The following is a 17,370-nucleotide window of genomic DNA, read 5'->3' as shown; positions in this document are numbered from 1 at the left end:
TGGCAGGGCGAAGAGGGGAGAGAGTGTGGGGGGACACGGTGTGGATGCGTGCGGGTGCGGTGGCTGAGGTGCGGAGGGTGTCGTCTGCGGTGCCTGTGGTACGGGACTACAACTCCCGGCATGCACCGCTCCGGCCGCGTGTACTACAGGTCCCGGCCTGCTCGGCGCGGGCGGCGACGAAGAACCGACGCGCTGCCCTCTGGGAATTGTAGTCTCTCCCGGCGGCGCGTCGGTGAAGGGCGGCCGCCGGGCCCCGTCCTCCGTGCGCCTGCGCGGGTTCTCGGGGCGGGCGGGGGCCGAGCGGGCGCAGCGGGGCGGCGCCTGCGCGCTGAGGAGAGGGAGATCTCTCGCGAGGAAGGACGCCATTATCGCAGCCGCTCGACAAACACCACGAGAATTCGGCACCGCACACGGTAACCGCGGCGCCCCGCGGCCGGACGGCTGGGGCTGAGCTCCCGTGGGGGGGCCTGACGCCTTGGGCGTATAGCCCCGGCCCTCACAGCTTTCCCGTTCCTCACAGCGTCTCCCGAGCACCCGGGCCGTGAGGCGGCGGCTCCGGGGAGGGGCCGAGGCGGGGGAGGAGGAGGAGGGGGGGGGCCGCGGGCCCCCGCCTCCTCACCCGGACCGGGCGGGGGGAACGAGGGTGTGTGTGTGGGGGGGGGCGCGCAACCGGGGACTCGCCTCTTCCCGCCGCGGAGACGCCGGAGCTGGGCCCTCGGCGGGGGGGGCTGTTCTTCATCGCCTCGCTCCCCGCCTGCCTTCTCGGCGCTTGGGCCTGGGGAGGGGTGTCACACCACACCCCCCCCCCCTTACCCGGGGGTCCTCAGTGCCGGCCCCGTCTCTTTCGGGGGGGCCGCTGGTCAGCCCTGCGGGGCGTGCGGCGTTTGAGGTGGAGGGTCTGGTCTGTGCCTCCCCCCCCCCCCCCCCCCGGCAGTGCCCCCGAAGACAGTGCCCTCTCTTCCCCCCCACCTCCCCCAGGCTTGTGTTTTCCCGTTTTGAGCCTTCCCTTCCTCGGGTCGCGCACACGCGGCACTGCAGGCACGTTTTTGGGAAGGGGTATCGCTCAGCGCACTCCCTCCCTGTCGTAGGAGAGTGTAAATGACTGGTGACATTGGTACTGCCTCTTCCTTTTCTCTCTTCTGCTTGCAGGTAGCGGTAATGGAAAGGGGCTGCTTCTTTTCACCTGCCTGCTAGTCGGGGGCGGGGGGGAGGAAATAGTCTCCTGAGGTGCTGTTTTGCGTGTGTGGTCATTTAGGCATAGTCAGGGTTTTTCACATCCATATCGGGGTTGGTATTTTCTAGTGTCTTCATATTAGAGATCTGTTTGACAACACACTCGGTCCTCCCTTTTTCCTTATTTGCAATTCAAGTGTTGCTTTTTTTTACAATTACTCTTTTTTAAATCCTTGTACAGTGGGAAGTTGTGTACTTAACCAAATAGAGTAATTTTATCCTGCTATGGGACATACAGTTTATATATCAGTTTATTTTTAGAGCTCTCAAGGGAAGATTTTTTTTTTTTTTTTTTTTTTTTTTTTAGTAAACAAGTTTGGAGGGGTATTAGCAACTGAGTGATTGCTGCAGTGGAAGCAGCTTTCAAATTGTAAAATGATAGCTTGGAACGTTTTTTTGCTACTTTTTTTGCCTTCTGTGTGAGGTTACCTTAGGTGTAGTACCCTGTTGATGTCAGGCTTTCAAGGAGCAAACATAAAACTTGTAGAATTTTGAGTACTCCAGCAGGATCTTAAAACAACGAACAAGAAACAAAAAAAAGCCTTTGTCTTAATAATTTCATAGCAGTGCCTCTTGAAACAATGGATTTTCTCTGTTAAAAAGCACTAAGATACCTTTAAGATGGATGTCCATAGAAATGGACCAGAATAACAAAAATATGGTTCTGAAACTGTATGAGCCTTATTCTGTACATTAAATGACATCTTGGTGGTAGTTCAGTTTTCAATAATACATGAAAAGATGTTATGAAGAAAGACTAGTTAATTCATTGAAGAGAGTGAAAAGATTGAGTTTGGGTTTGGGAAACATTCCATCTCCTTCAGAGGATGGAAATATTTTGTAACTTTTTTATTTGTTTTGTAATTTATAACCTGTTTTACAATGACAATAACTGGCTTTAATGTCTTAAATTATCCAGCCATGTTTAAGTTGTTGTCTGGTTACAGGACAGGTTTTCAATTTTAAGGTTCTTCTAAAGGAGTAATTGATTAATAACATTTGGAGTAATTGAATAATAACATTAAGAGTATGGTAGTAATATAGTGAGTGCTAATTATCAATGTTCACAGTTGAAAGGGTTCCATCAGCACATGTTCTGCTAAACATGTTTGGAAAGGGTTTTTTTTCCTGCCTGTGCTGCTTTTAACACAGTACAACATACTTGTTCTATGCTGTTCTGGACTGAGTAGGTGAAGAAAGATGAGCGTATAGTCATAGCTCCATGTAACCAGAAGCGCTACTTAGGGTTTACCTTGATTTTGCAAGGAGTAGTGCTGTGCTGTGGGATTCAGAGCCACATTAATTACAGTAAAATGCTCATATTTGCAAGGACTTGAGGTTGTCTCTCTGGTCTTTTATCTTGAGCTTTTCCCTAAACTTGTAAAGCATCGTTTGTGCAGGAAGAATACATGCCTTTATTTTGTCAGAACTTGAATGTCTTCGTATCTTTCATTGAAGAATGCCTTGAATTGAAATTGCTGTGATGCTCCTTAGAAAGTAAAGACTCTCTCAGTACATTCGTTTTGAAAGGAAGAGATGGGTATTTCCCATTGTGCGCAGAAGCTCTTGTCCCAGAGATCTACAGAAACTGTTTATGTGAATTGAGCAGAACAGCAAGAGCTACTTGTAGGAGGACACAATGCAAGTCTAATGATTAGAATTAGAACAACAAAATGTCTATGTATACTAAAATTTGCCAATAAAATTTTTTTCACAGATTTCCTTTAGTTTGAAACTTGATATTTAGTTGTTAACTATTGAAGTAATTTTGTTTTCTGTTTTTTACATATTCATTAAAGGGCTAAATCATAATTTTTTTTTCAGGTAAAATAAAAAGAATAAAATGTCTTTGAAGTCATGTCAAACACTTGTTTCCTTGCAGTTCTAGGTTTTTAAAGCTACTGTTAAGTGCTTAGTTTTACCTACCACTTGTTAGACTGCATGTTAAGATGTTAAGCAAAAGCGCACAAAAGGATTAACTTCGTAAAATCCTTTGCATTTGGGACTTCAAATAAAATAATTTGTAACGTTGTCTGTTGAACAAAATTATTTTATATTGCTTCCTGCTTGTAAAACTCTGACTTAGTCTGCTTAAGGGAAAAATAACATTAAGTTCAAATTTTCCTCTGAAAATTGGAGCACCTGTATTTTATGATGAAAAAAGAATGCATCTCTCCTACCCGTGGAGTGAATTCATAGCAACTGTAAAGCTAAACACCGCTTCCTTCCCTGCTCCTTAGACACAAATGTGTCTGTTAACATGTACCAACTTATCTCGCTTTAACGTCCTATGAATATGTGTATATATAGTCTTGCAGGTTTAAAGCTGGAGTTACCTTTTTTTTTCCCTAGAGGAGGGAGGGGGAATGGCAAAACAGGATCAGACTGTACTAATGTAAGTATTTCAGAATGTGAAGAACTACTTGTTCTACGTTTTTCTACTGAAATGATGCTCTTCAGTTTATTTTCATAAGTATTTTTGGTAAGAATTTAAAAATACTAGTATTGTCCCTGTGTTTTAAAACAGTGCTAAAGTCTGTTTCACCAGCTTGAACGTCTCCTTTTTCTAGATAGCCACAGGAGGTAAATCTATTAGAAGACTTTTGGGTAAGCAGATGACTTGTTGTATATTTTATGTTGGCCATCATGCTTTTTGATAGTAGAAGCCTGTGCCAACATTGGGGTCTGTCCTTGCCCCGCTCCCGGAACTGCTAGATCAGAAAGTTTTTCCAGCGTCTAGAAGATCAGCAGTGCACATACTAGGAAAAATATAAAATGATTAAAAAAAAATAAATTATATTATTCCCTTTTGTTGTCAGAGATTCTGTTTTAGGTAAGCCAAACACGTAAGAACAAAGCATTTTGCACAAATTTCCCTGGAACTTGAGCCAGGTGCTTGTCATAGTGCATGCTGGTCCTGGGGTGTGTGCTGAGTTTAGACTGAGCAACTTTCCAAGGCAAAGCCTCTAAGTGATAGAGCAAAGTCTCTTTCCTGCAAACAGGCAATTAAACTGGGAGGTTACAGTATTAGAAAGTCTTAATTCCTTCTGCCAATGAAAAACATGCACTAAGCAAGGGTGTCTTGCAAAGCACACTGAAGGAGGTCACGTTCGGGTATGTACGTCTTATTCCCACGCCCTGCCTCTGTGTTTATTTTTTGTTTCTGTAGAAGAGCTAGTTTTAACATGGTGAAGGAATATGATGGTCAGAGGGAAACAGATTCTGGCATGGTGTCTGTGCTCCGCTACACAGACCTGACAAATGGTAGATTGTGGGAGAGTGCCCTGTGACGTGCAGACAGTGTCTTGGAGCTGAGGAGAGTAGCAGCTTTGGAGATAGAACAGTTGAGCCACATGGAAGTGGCTTCTCAGCAGTGCTGTTTTGTTGCAAACCAGCATGGGGCAAGATATGTTTTCCTCAGCAGTCTCTTCTGGTTGAAATTTCACTGGTGGGGATTTTCATCACACAGTTCTAGTCTTAGCGTAGCGTGTTGTTGGTAATGTGATGGAGTTGTGATGTTGGAGCTACGCTTGTATTTCTCAGGATGTGCGTGGCTCAAGAGTATAGCTCCAAGATGCAGGGCTTAGTGTTGCTTTCATTTTTATCTACACAGTAACAAGTCATTTCTGCAGTGTGTCAGCTTCCAGAGACACATCCAAGTCATTTTCTGCACTAACTAAAGTTTGTAAATGATCTTTTACTTGGCCTTAAGTAGGGAACTTTCCAATTCTTGATGATCGAAAAATATGGATGTTGTTAAACTTGGAGAGATCTGTGTCAGAGCCGGTTTTTAGTTTGATCAAAGATGTCATACTTACATCTGCCTACAGCTGTGATTTCAGTTTGAAATGTACTCTGGATTTAGTGATATCTTTAACTCTTTAGAGGAAATAATAGTCTTCAACCTAAATCTGATGTTTATGAAAGTGAATAATTAGATATTTTTTTTAGTAATTAAAAAGTCCAGTTCTATCTGCCATAACTTCAAGAATTAATTTTTTTCCACTTTTAATGCTTTTTCCTCAGAAAGCATGAGATTGTTATGGGTTTTTTCCACATTTTGGATAATTTCTACTAAAGAAGAAACTCATTTAACACCCCCCCAACCCCAATTATCATACACTTTTTAGCAACATATTTAAAAGTAATCATTTTCTGTTTACACTAAATTGTACAGTGTTTGGTCTGTGAAGTGAAGTAATATTTGTTTTGGCAGAGTTAGTAATACAAGATGCTGCTTAGGAATTCAGTAGTTCAATCCTTCAGACAGAAGTCTTATCCAGGTAATTTTTTTTTTCCTATATACTATGGTTGCTAGCTTATTCTTCACTCAGCCTTTCTTCTAGGTCTGTTTATAAACCTGGAATAAATTTTGTTGGAAGGTTTGAAGAATCATGGGCTCTTCTGGTAATGTAACTGTTGGCATGTGGTCATTGATGCCAAAATTGGTGATAAGACTTCCTTTGGAGTCAGCAAGTCTCATGGCATATTGGTGTGCCTTTTCCCACTGAGGCAGAGCCCGACCCCACTGAAGCTTCGTGATGGTGAGGTCTCTGAAAGAGGGAACCTTCATGGAAAATTTAATCGACTCTAAAATTTGTTCTTTGGTAAATGTTTCTTATTAAATAACTGCATGGAGTTAATGCCCTTGCCATTTCAGTGGTCATTTAAAATTTAAAGTACCATCTGTGATACTATTCATTAAGCTGTTTTCTTGAATACAGAGAATTTTTTTTTTAATGGGGGGGGGGAATCACTTTGTGATACTGAAATGATTGGATAACATAATGAAAACTGGGCTTTCAGATGTGTAAGTTGAAAACTATGCTAATTTCCTTAAAATCTCTTTATTTCCCATCTTTTCATCTTGACTGTATACTTTCAGTCTTGCAAAAGGGAAATCAACTTAATATTGCATAGATTTTCACAAATATCAAATGGTTGCATGGTAAAATAGAGATAAATAAAGTGTTAAGCAGGAAGGAAACCTCATGGGATAGCTACTTAATATTGAAATAGTTAATGAAGCAACGTTAGAGATGCGTGCAAATGCTTTTGTCAGGTATAAATTTTTATGTAGGTGGTCAGTATTCAGAAGCTGTCATTTATTCAGCAAGTTTTAGCAAGTGTTTTCATATTAAAAATTTTTTTCACCTCCTTCTCTCTCCTGGTAGCATCTGATGGTTTTTTAGAACTGTTATTTTTAGTTGTAACCCTTTTGTTTTGCTATTTATTTCCCACTTTCCGAAGGGGATTAAAATATTGAATAAATAGCTGGTATCTAGTTCTGTTATTCTTCTCATACATATATTCCTTAAAAAATCCTTTTGAGTTGAACCAGTAGCTGTACAGAAAGTATCTCTGAGACTTTCTGATCAACACACAGTATTGTTAGCTAGAAAACAGCTACAAATGTATCATGTAGTCTTAAAGAACTTTTCAGCTTTTTGAAGCATCCACTTCAAATGGGAAATTAGAGTTAAAATTTCTCAAAATTAATTATTTCAGTCTATGCCATTGAGATTTCAAAATGTTTTAATATAGAACACCCACCACCCACCCCGCCCAAATGAAGTAATGAAACTCAAATTTGATAGAAATTGTATTCTCCAAAGTCTTCTTTCATATGCAAGTTTAGGGTCAAAGACCTGCTGATGAACCTTGTCCCAGTTCACATATCCTTGCTGGGGGAAAATGTGCTCCCTTGATCCTTCATGAAATAACTTACATTTCATGAGCATAATGCAGATCCCTCTGCTGCAAAGGAGCCTTGTCTGAAAAAGACTACGTTCTGATGTCTGTAAAATGTGTTTGTACTGCTTGTGCCCTTCCTCCAAGTGTTTGATTCCTGGGACTGGAAGAAGACTTCACAGCTCTCCTCCGTCAGCTGCTCAGCTACCTCTGCAGATCTTTTGAATAGCAGTGGCAAAGCTCATTTGCTGTGTTATTTTGTCGTGGTGCTTGGGAAAGTTACAGTGTGGTGCAATAACTTGGGGTGATACCTGCTCTGAGTTAGTACTGAGTTGATTTCATAGCTGGTGATACTTCAGCTACCAGTGTTTTCTGGAATATTGGCTTTCCAAAGAAAGTTCCCCTCTTCTTCCCCCCACTTCAGCTCTTAACTCACTTCTCAGTAAAGGCCCTATGAGGTGTTTAAAAATCACTGTTGTTTCCTCTCTGTTTCCCCTGCAGGAGGAATAATACCAACTCTTCTAAAATAACACCTTCTATTCAGGAAGCAGGCAGATATAGCACCTTGGGTTTTTTTGAAGGAATTTTTTTTCTTTTTTTTTTTTTTTTTTTTTTTTTTTTTTCCCAGCTGGGAAAATTGAATCCTGGATAGTGTGTGCAGTGATCCCTTGGTGGACCAGTAGCACACATCATGCTAGACCTGTTGTTGCTGAAGTCTGTAGACCACTGTGGTTTCTTTCATGTTAAAAGAAGCATAACGTTTTAATGTCCTTTGAGTTTTGTGATGGAGAATAGGAAACAAAGCACTCAGAATTCAAATATTTAAGTACAATGTTTTGACTGCTGTATAATCCACTTACATTGCAGTATTAAACTTCAAGCAAAGTTTTGCTCTTTCTCATGTACGTAATGTTCTGGTGAGAGCTTTCTGCTTGTGGACAACATGACAATGAATTTGGGTGCAGTTGTATTTTTGTTCCATTCATTTTTCCTGTTTGTTCGTGTTTCAGCTAGAAATAGCATTAGTGTAGTTTTTGGTTTTGATTTTACCTGTTTAGCAGGAATGTAATTTTGCTAGGAACATATGAAAGTACTCCTGAATAGGAAATTTACAGGACCAAACTTACTCTCTCTTTCTGAGGATAGTTTCTGGTGTCGAAAGGCCCAATGGTACAACTGTTTCTATGTAAAGACATAGGCACAAGTGGGTTAGGTGTGGTGTTTTAAGGTGTGCTTTGGATCTGACATTGTGGAGCTGCCATCATTAATTGGAGTACACTCTGCAAGCATTCAAGTCATGCTGATAATCTTACCAAAAAAAGCATCCTTTCCCAACATCTGCAGGATGTTCTGGAGTTTATTGAGGCACAAAAGAAAAATACTTTTATCAGTGTTACAGTTCTTGTAAAGATCTAAGATCTGCCCCTAATAATTCTGATTGTGTTAGGCAGCGGTTTGAAATTCCCAAAGTTGATATGAAGTATCACAGAAAAATAAATTGATGTTATTAAAAAAAACCGTAGTAACTTCTACCTTAAAATGAAGGTGTAGTTACCCAAAATTCAAAGGACATCTCAACTAGCAAAAAAAAAAAGTCTAATCATGGGTAGAAGTTCTTTGAGGCTGGGAGACACTTTTATGTAAATAATAAGAAACTAATTCTGGAAGTTTGTTAATTTAAGTACTTGTAGGGTTTTTTTGGAGCTGTTATCAATATTCTCCATCTAGTGGATGAAAACAATAAAACAACATGACTACATCTGGTTTTGCATACTGTGTTTGCTGTCTGGGCAGTACTTGTTTCATATTTTATGGTTTTCAGCCATACATACAAATTGTGCCCAGCATTAATGACCTATGCCCTGAATAATTATACCATAATGCAGGAAACTGACCTCTGCCTTATGGCACTGAATCTGCAAACACTTATGTATATCTAGTCCATATGGGTAGTCTCATTAAGTGCAATGGGTTTGCTATATGTATGTAACATTATACTCAGACTTTTTTGCATGTCTAAGCACCTGAAAGTGTAGTTATAATACGTGTTAACATATCCTGCCTAGCTCACTTTGATAATTATATCAAAGATGTGGCAGTGTGGGTGTTGGCACACGACAGCAGCAAGAGCATTTTTACAGGGTCCACAGAGAATTTGTGCTTAAGTTGCTGGTGTATGTGGCCACACACTCAATGCTGTTGTTTCTTGTGCCAGAATGTGTTAAGCTGGTGTGAGTACACTGGAAAGCAGGACAGTGGTATTTCTGTTTTAGTTTGTTGTACATTGTGTTAGGAGTGTGGCCAATGGCAATGTATTAGAAGAGTTAGAAAAAGACATCCAAGCAAAACAGTGGCTTGTACCAGGTGGAATGAAAAAAAATGGGGGGGGGGAATAGTTCTAGAAGCAAAACAATAAAACAATAATAATAATGTGAGCTTTTGTAGCACTATTTGAGAATTTCTGTCTCCCTGCAAGATTTTGTACTCCAAAGAAGTTTCAAGTTCCTTTATTCTTGGAGCAGCTGTTTCCTTTTTCCTGTTGCTATCTGTATTTTAAGAACTTGTACTGGAGTCCATCAGCATAGCATCTCTGAGTGGTATTTATTTTATATATCTACAGAATGTTATGGCTGGTGGCCGTGCTTTCACAGATAAGGAATGTTTCTGTTACATTTTGGGAGGATAGCCTTTTTTCCCTGATCTTTGGCTGAACCAAAGATGCCTGTATATTATTACATTAATTTTTTAATTGTTAAACTGAAATGGTTGTGTAGTTTTACTATGAAATTTACTTAAAACACAATGTTTTTACTTGCCTTTTAAGGTCGATTGAGAATAAGGATGAAAGCTAAACAGATGCTAAGGAAGATTAGAATATTCTCTTTTGTAGTTTCTAGTAGTAATAAAGAAGTGGTAAATTCTGATCTTCCCCCCCCTGCCCCTGAAAATGATTTTCAACTTCATTCTGATTGACTGCAGCTTCAGAGTTAGAGCATAAGGGAGGCTGGTAGCTCTTGTATTTACAGTGCATTTAACCCTGCATGCTGTTAAATTGTTGCTTTTTATTATGTTATTCCTCATCCGTTACAGTGCATTAACATTTGCACTGATGTGGCTTGTTGGGGAATTATTAATTAGTGTAGGAAGGCTCTGTTCCCACTGCCAACTAAAGTGACTTTCTCTTAGAGAAAAGTCTAGGCTTGGGGATTATAAAAATGTTGCAAGTCACATAGCAAGACTAAAGGAACACTGCCAGGTTCTGAGCCTTGTAATACCCGTGAACAACTTCATGTATCGCGTTATGTGAACATTTCCCAGTTCTTTCCATACTCATAGAGATTGCTTCTGTGAAGACAGGACAGACTTGTCAATGCAGGAGATCTGTTGCCAGGTTAGCCAGGGTTATAACCTGAGCATGCTGGTTTTTCATCATTAAGACTATCATGTGAAAAATCTTATTTTGTACTTGGAGTGCCTTTTTGCTGGTTTTGCATAATTTGCTTCCAGAGTGGATTTAACTGAGCTGCACAAAGGCATTCTTGGTGTGGATTATTCTTTGCACAGAGACTTAAAGCTCAGTGGTCCTTGTGGGCTGTTTCCTTGAAGGGACAAGAACTCAGGGAAGTTGAACTGACTTAACTAAAGCAGTAGAGTTAATGAGTATTATGTCCTCTATGGATCTTCACTTTCAGAGGGTGGATGATCTTTATACTATAATCCCTTTACAGCATAAGGTCATTTTACTTCTGCAGAAAGTTGTCCTCACAGAGGATTAATGCACTTGCATGCATGTATCAAATACATTCTTATCATTAGGCTTGCCTTTGTAGTCTAGCTGGTTTGCTGTTTCAGAAAACTTTTATAAGTGTCAGCAAATCATAGCTCTTTGCAAGATAAGGACCTTTGTTTGTCCCATTCATGGTAGATATTAGGCTCAGAAAAATGGGCAGATTGGCTAATAGTGGTTGTATAAAGAAGAATATATATTTCTAACAGAAATGACATATTTGAAAACTGGCCTTAATTGATTTAAAGGAAAGTGGAATGAAGGAGAAGAACAACATTTGGGGCCTTTGGGTTGGTCAAAGTAAAATGGCACCCTTCAGCTTTTTGTACACAATCAGAAGTAAATTTTTGTCATCATGCAAGTTGAAGTATGAGGTAAGTTTTTTTTTCATTTATCAATAGCACTGAGAAATATTAGCCGGGGGAGTGATTAGCTGCTCAAATAAGAGAAGTTCAATTAAACACTCTATGTAGACTAGAGCTTTGGAATTTTTTTTTTAAATATAGTGTTTACCCTTGCTAATTAGTATGAGAGAGAAGGTTTATGTTTTGTGCATGTTTTTATATGTTAACAAGACATTGGATGTTTTTGATTATATACTTTGGAATGATGCCCTGAGACTTTGTAAAGCCATCAGATATTTCAGTAAATAGGTTTGTTTACAAGGGACTGCTCAGAAGAATTATTCTGAATTAATGTTTTAAAATAGATTAATTAAATTGCATTAAACTTGTGTGTGGAAAAGCTAATCTGGAATTCAGGTGAATTTAATTTAGTTGCTTACAAATATTAATTTCCTTAATTAAACAAAGGCTACCTTAATTCTGTGTTAAATGTATCGATTCTGAGTAAGAGTATTGGCAGAGATATTTAGTGCACTTTATCTAATCTGCTTTAAATTTATACTTTCAGTTGTCTCTGATTAGTTTTTCAGAGTGTTCCAGTACTAGAGCCACCTCCCAGTAAGTGGTTGTAGGAATGCTCTAGGCTTTTTGCTCCCCTTTTTGGCTTTGTTTCTGAATATGAGAAGCCAAGAATGGGGAGGAGTGTTCGTCTACTTTCAACTCATAATACATAATAGGGAAATTAATATCTTTAAGTTTTGATGGGTGATGAAATAGACTGTATTCATTATTAGAAGATTTAGTTCTGTTACTCCATATTGATGCTTGTTCTGTCTTGGAATCTTAGGACTGTTTTCTCAAATTTTGAAAACATATTTTTCCTTTGGGAGGTAAGAAGGAACTAATGCAGTATGTTTGCTATGTGTGATTATTTCCATTATTCACTGTGATTAAAATGTGAGACAATTTTTAGTTTGTGCTACTTTATAAAACAGGAATGGGTTTCTGGCAGGTTTACTAGGCAAGGGTTACCAAAGTAGGGTCTGGCCTGGGGTGGGGAAAGGGTGGACAGTAAAAGAGCTGATCTGGGAATGGGTTACATGATGCAAGAGGTCTGAAGGGTTAGAAACGTTTGAGGTAACTGAGATTTGAAGGCACCCAGGGCTGAAGTGGGAATGGAGCTGGGAGGAAATCCCTCTGATACACACCATAACCTGTTTTTCAGTCTTTGCATTGGGTAAGAGTTGAAGCAGTCTCTTCCAACCCCCCAAAAAGCCCTCTGGGAGAAGTGGGGAGTGCAACATAGATCCACCTAAATAAATGGCTCAGCTGGAGTCAGTTTGAGTTTGGCTGGCCAAGGCCTCCTGTAGTGTATGTGTTAATGAGATATTTTCCATTGTCTGGTATAAGCTGTCTTCCCATATCTCTCCCCCAGATAATGGCAAATTGACTATAAAATATTACTCTGTTGATCAAACTTCCACATGCTGGTTGGGGGAGTAAAAGTGGGCACATTTTATGTCCCTGATGTAGTTTATCCTCAGCTTCCTGTTAATATTTCTTTCTTATAGCTTAGTATTTGTTCCAGGTAATATTTCAGCTTTGCCTTCTTAATGCCAATGTACATATACTTAATTTAGATTTAATGGGGACTAGGGTTTCAGCCAGAAGAAAGAAAGGAGAAAAAGGCAGCTGTGAATGTATAGCAAACTTCAAGAAAAGAAGTGTTTTTCTTGAGAAAATGCTGGTAAATACTTCACTGAGTAAAATATGTGGAAACTACATTGGTGAAGTTACTCTGAATTTGTTGACTGAGGCTTTTTAAAGCTGATAAATTAATCTAACTCTAATCCTGTTAAATTTTATTGGGCTCTTGGTTCTGAAAGCAAGGTTAGACCACTGCTAAAATTTTTTTTATAAATTGAAATTCTGAATTTGGAAGAGAGGCATTTTAATCAAGTTGTGATAGCTGCTGTGGTTGTAGTACTCAATGTAGCTTATTTGGGCATTGCTTTCCTAATCCACACATCTAGTGTCAATAACAAATTTATTTGTTTTCCCCTTATGTTTTGATACAGGAGCTCACTGCGTCTGGTCACAGCAGAAGTATATTTTGTTCTGCCTGTTGAGAAGGCAAAAATGTGTTCTGTCAGAGTGTTGGCTAATTGCCTATGAGCTGTTTCTGACTTACTGAAATTGTCATAAAATTCGTTTAAATGGAAATAAATACAAATGTTATGAAGACACATTGCTGTGTATGTGTAGTAGCCATTCTGCCGATCACAGTTTGGTTGTTGTGCCCTTGTTTGAAGGCTCTGTGACAGAATATTTTGGTGGTACTTTTCTGATGTGAGGTTGAATAGTTTCAGACTATGACCCATGAGAGGTGGAGACCAGATGTCAGAAGTGTGAAATTATTTTTTGTTTGTATTGAAGAAAGGTTTAATTTCAGTGATTTTTTTTTTTTTTTTTTAAATGAATTTTGGAAGGCTAAATATGTGCATCACATGAAGTATTAAAGTGGATTTAAACAAAAGCATTGCAAATCCTTTGGAATGTTTTATAAAACATTGATGTATTTGTAGCTGTAACTGGTTTAAATGCAACACGTGAATTATCAGTGAAATCTTGAATCGTGTAAATAGTTTTAAAAGTTGGGTTTTGTTCTAGTTTGTTCTTTTTTAGTGTTTGGAGTGGCGGATGTCTTCCTTCAGGTTGAGGGCAGGGTTCTTAATATTACTAGCAGTATGTAACATTATGAAACAGTAACTGTAGCACAGCTGGTTTATTATGTTAAGCCTGGCTGGTTACCAGGATTTCTCAGAAATGGCAAATACAATTTGCCAAAATGGCATCCATATGCACTAATGTATTGCCAGTTTTTTTGGGCGTGCTGCCACAGTCTGTGCTGTCCCAACAGTTTTTCGCCGTGATCAGAATTTTAAATGACTCAGTATTGGCAGTGCTGGTATTTTGAGTAAACAATTCTGATATGCGGGGAGTCCTTCTTTGGAGATGGGCTTTCACAGTGTGCAGCAGTTGCTCAGGCCAGTCTCAAAATTCTTCTGCAGGTTGTGTTGCTCTCTTCAAAAATTTTTACTCCACCTGTCTGGCTTAATGGCTTTCTTGTGCTCAAGTGGAAGAGGGAAAGAGGAAAATCTTTATGCATCATTGGATTTGATTTAGTGTCAGTGTTAAGGGATGAATTACCATTTCTATTGGTAAACCTCAACTCTCTCTAGTGTTTTTTGCTTCAGGTTATAAAGGAAAAAATCAGCTGATCTCTTGGTATTCATTGTCCATCTCTTTGTAAACTGAGGGAAAGCACAGATACGAATGGTTCCAGTGATTTTAATTCAATTTTACAGGCTGAAGGTTTCTCTTAAAACACTAATAAATAATCTTGACAGAGAATTCCAAGGGAGCAGGGCTGAGAAATATTTTGGCTTTAAAATCAGGACCATATTCTGAAAATAGGTTCATCAGAATTGAGCTGTAGAAAAACCAGGCAAGTTCAAGAACAAAGGTGAAGTTTTGCTTCAAGTGTAGTTGTAATTAGCTGCGAGGAAGCTCCCTGTTCTCGCTGAATGTTTATGAAGATTTTAGAGGCCTGTTAAGATTCATACATGTAAGTGTCTTGTGTGCATGTAGATCTGTACAGAATGCAGTAATTGCAAATCTAATGTGGCTTGGGAGCTTCATATGCTTTTGTGACATCAAGACTAAATACTAAAGTCTGATCACTTCCAAGAGCTAAGTAATAATTTGTAAATTAAACCCCTGCAATTTAGGAGTGGTCTTGTATGCTCTTAAAACTTCTAAAACAAAAAATCAATTTAAAAGAAAACATTTTATTTTGTATTTTATACTGGTGAGCTACCAAATCTCTGAAGCTAAATGTTCTCTTTATCCATTTGGAAAATGCAGAAAAGTGGATCAGCACGGAAAGCTTGACCTCTTGTCTCAGTCCTAGTATAGAAAGATTTACTCAAAGAGGCGATGCAGGTAGTTTAGTCCTTTGCTCTTTGATGAGGCTACCGAATAAAGTAGCAGTTAATATCCACTGGATGATCGCTTTGTAAGTCGGTCACTTCTGTTAGGAACTGCATCTCCTTTTCTAGAGGAAGAATGAAAAAATAAAGGTAGTATTGATATATCAAGTATATCTGTATTAACACATTTCTTGCTGTTTTTCAGGATTGCATGACTTGTAAAATTACTTATTTGGGGACCTGAAGTAGTGTTTGACTGGACATTGCTGCCTGGTTCTGAATGATGTCAGAACAGGATTTGGCAGATGTTGTTCAGATTGCTGTTGAAGACTTGACTCCAGATAACCCAGGTACAGTAGACATGGTAGTGATGGCGTGAGAAAGATCATTTATAGTATTGCCCATTAACAAGGTGGAAATCACTGTTGAGCTTTTCTTAAAAATATAAAGCAGTGCTGCTGATTTTTTTTTTTTTTTTTTTTTTTCCTGAGGTGCCTCTTAAGACTACATACCAGGTTTTCAATAGCTTAACTTGTATATCTTCAATACCCTTTAGATCAGATTTTTTTTTTTTTTTATTCTACTTTTCTTTTAAAGGCTTTATTGCCTGGGGATTTTTTTGTGCAGGGGTAGACTAGTGCTGAAAACTTTGAATGAAATATGGCCTCCTGCAATCTTTTGTTTTTCTCCAGACCAAATAGGTGTTTTAGGTTTTCCCTCAAATGAGAGCTATCACCCATCTATTATGAATTGTTGTTTTACTTGTAAAATAGTTTCTCATACATTATTAAAATTCTTTGTATGTATAACAAAATTACAGTAAAAATGAAAACCACTTCTGAAAGCAAATATTGTGATATCCCTTGCTTAGAACTTGACCTACTAAGTGAAAACGTGTTGAGATCAGCTATAGTCATAGATCCTATGCTGCCATTACATGTGAGTAAGTGACTGAAAGAACAGTAACTACAGTTATGGAAAACAGAAACACATATCAAAAAACTTTTTTCTGATGCAAAACAAAAAAGTTACTTCAGAAATGTTCCCAAAGAGTTGGAGAAGCTGGCACCTGCCTGTCCTAGGCTGGCTGGGAACTTGGTGTTCAGTTTTGTCAGCTGTGGGTGGTATGGTCAACCTTAAACAAGTCTTGCTTTGCTCAGTTTGGTAAAGGAACTTGAACCTGGTCCAATCTTAGGTGATGCTCTGACTGTGAGGCTGTTCAGGGCTCTATCTCTGGATTTTACCAGCCAGGCCTTCCAGTTCTAAGTTCAATTCTACTTTTTTTTGTTATTGATTTCTTCAAAATGTTTGCCTTTAGATGAAAGGCTATTAGAACCTCTAGGTCTGTATATCTAAGTAGTTATTTTGGAAAGCTTGCAGGATTTTGTTCATCTATACTGGGGAAAAGTAACCTGCCACTGCACCGAGTAGTGGGTGTAATTCTGTCTTTGTACAGAACTTCATTAGTACTTTTTATGGTTTTGTATAAACATGAGGGTTCAGAAGCCTGTAGAATCTGTCAAAGCAGAACAGCTAATGTGGCAACTCTGCTACCTCATGGTAAGTTCCTAATAAAAAAAATCCAAGGTAATGCATGAGTGTTACATCCTCAGTGCATTTGAAACAAAGTCTTAGATTTGGATAAACGTTTTTTGAGAAGCAGTAAACCGTTGTCATGTATTTAAGAGAAACCCCCAGTAAATGTAAAAGAATACAGATGTTAATTAAATGCCTTTTACATTTTTTTGTTTTATCCATTTAATGTATTTTTAATTTGAGCCTTGTCCTCTTTTATATTCTAAACCATGGCAATGCTTATTTCTTTCTTTGCAGTTGTGTTGGAGAATCATGAAGTGACAGATGATGATGTAGAGCCTGCTCTGAAACGTCAGCGTATAGAAATTAACTGCCAGGATCCCTCTATTAAGGTTATGATAATGCCTTTTTCTGTTTTTATTTGTAATACCAATTAAGTTAGCTTTCTTAGGGAAACATACTAAAAGAAAAGAATGTAAAATAAACTGTTTATACATTATACTGGAATTATTCTTAGCCTTCTTGTAAACGTGTGTTCATTTGTGTGCATAAATTTTAAAATCTGGTTGATTGGCTAATTTTCCAGTGTAAAATCAGTAGCAAGAATTTTATATGCATTATAAAATGTCATCAGAATTAATTCCAGCGACTCAAACATCACTATTAGTACATTTTTTGATAAAGTGAATAAAGTTGACCTAAAATATAAACTTGAGCATGTATTTGTAGTACAATTTGTAGATACTTTCAGCATGTTTTAAATTATTATTTAAAGCTAACAACATTT

The 17,370-nt window shown here is 38.7% G+C and overlaps 1 protein-coding gene across 5 annotated transcripts in view; it reads left to right on the top strand.

Moving 5' to 3' along the window:
• The first annotated feature begins 287 nt into the window (after positions 1–287).
• The window catches only part of LOC115345353 (BTG3 associated nuclear protein), a 154,808-nt gene continuing 137,725 nt past the window's right edge, over positions 288–17,370 (top strand). For all 5 annotated transcript variants that reach the window (XR_005933108.1, XM_030023920.1, XM_041125653.1 and 2 more), the window contains exons 1-3: positions 288–413; positions 15,253–15,397; positions 16,881–16,975. Coding sequence is in view for 4 of the 5 variants with exons in the window: in XM_030023920.1 (XP_029879780.1) it covers positions 15,328–15,397; positions 16,881–16,975 (165 nt within the window). In the remaining variant the exon portion in view is untranslated. The remainder of the gene's footprint in view (positions 414–15,252; positions 15,398–16,880; positions 16,976–17,370) is intronic.

This window comes from Aquila chrysaetos, chromosome 9 (assembly GCF_900496995.4).
Source record: "Aquila chrysaetos chrysaetos chromosome 9, bAquChr1.4, whole genome shotgun sequence".
Classification (NCBI taxonomy): domain Eukaryota; kingdom Metazoa; phylum Chordata; class Aves; order Accipitriformes; family Accipitridae; genus Aquila; species Aquila chrysaetos.
Note: the sequence above shows the minus strand (reverse complement) of the source record. Positions and strands in the feature narration are given on the sequence as shown.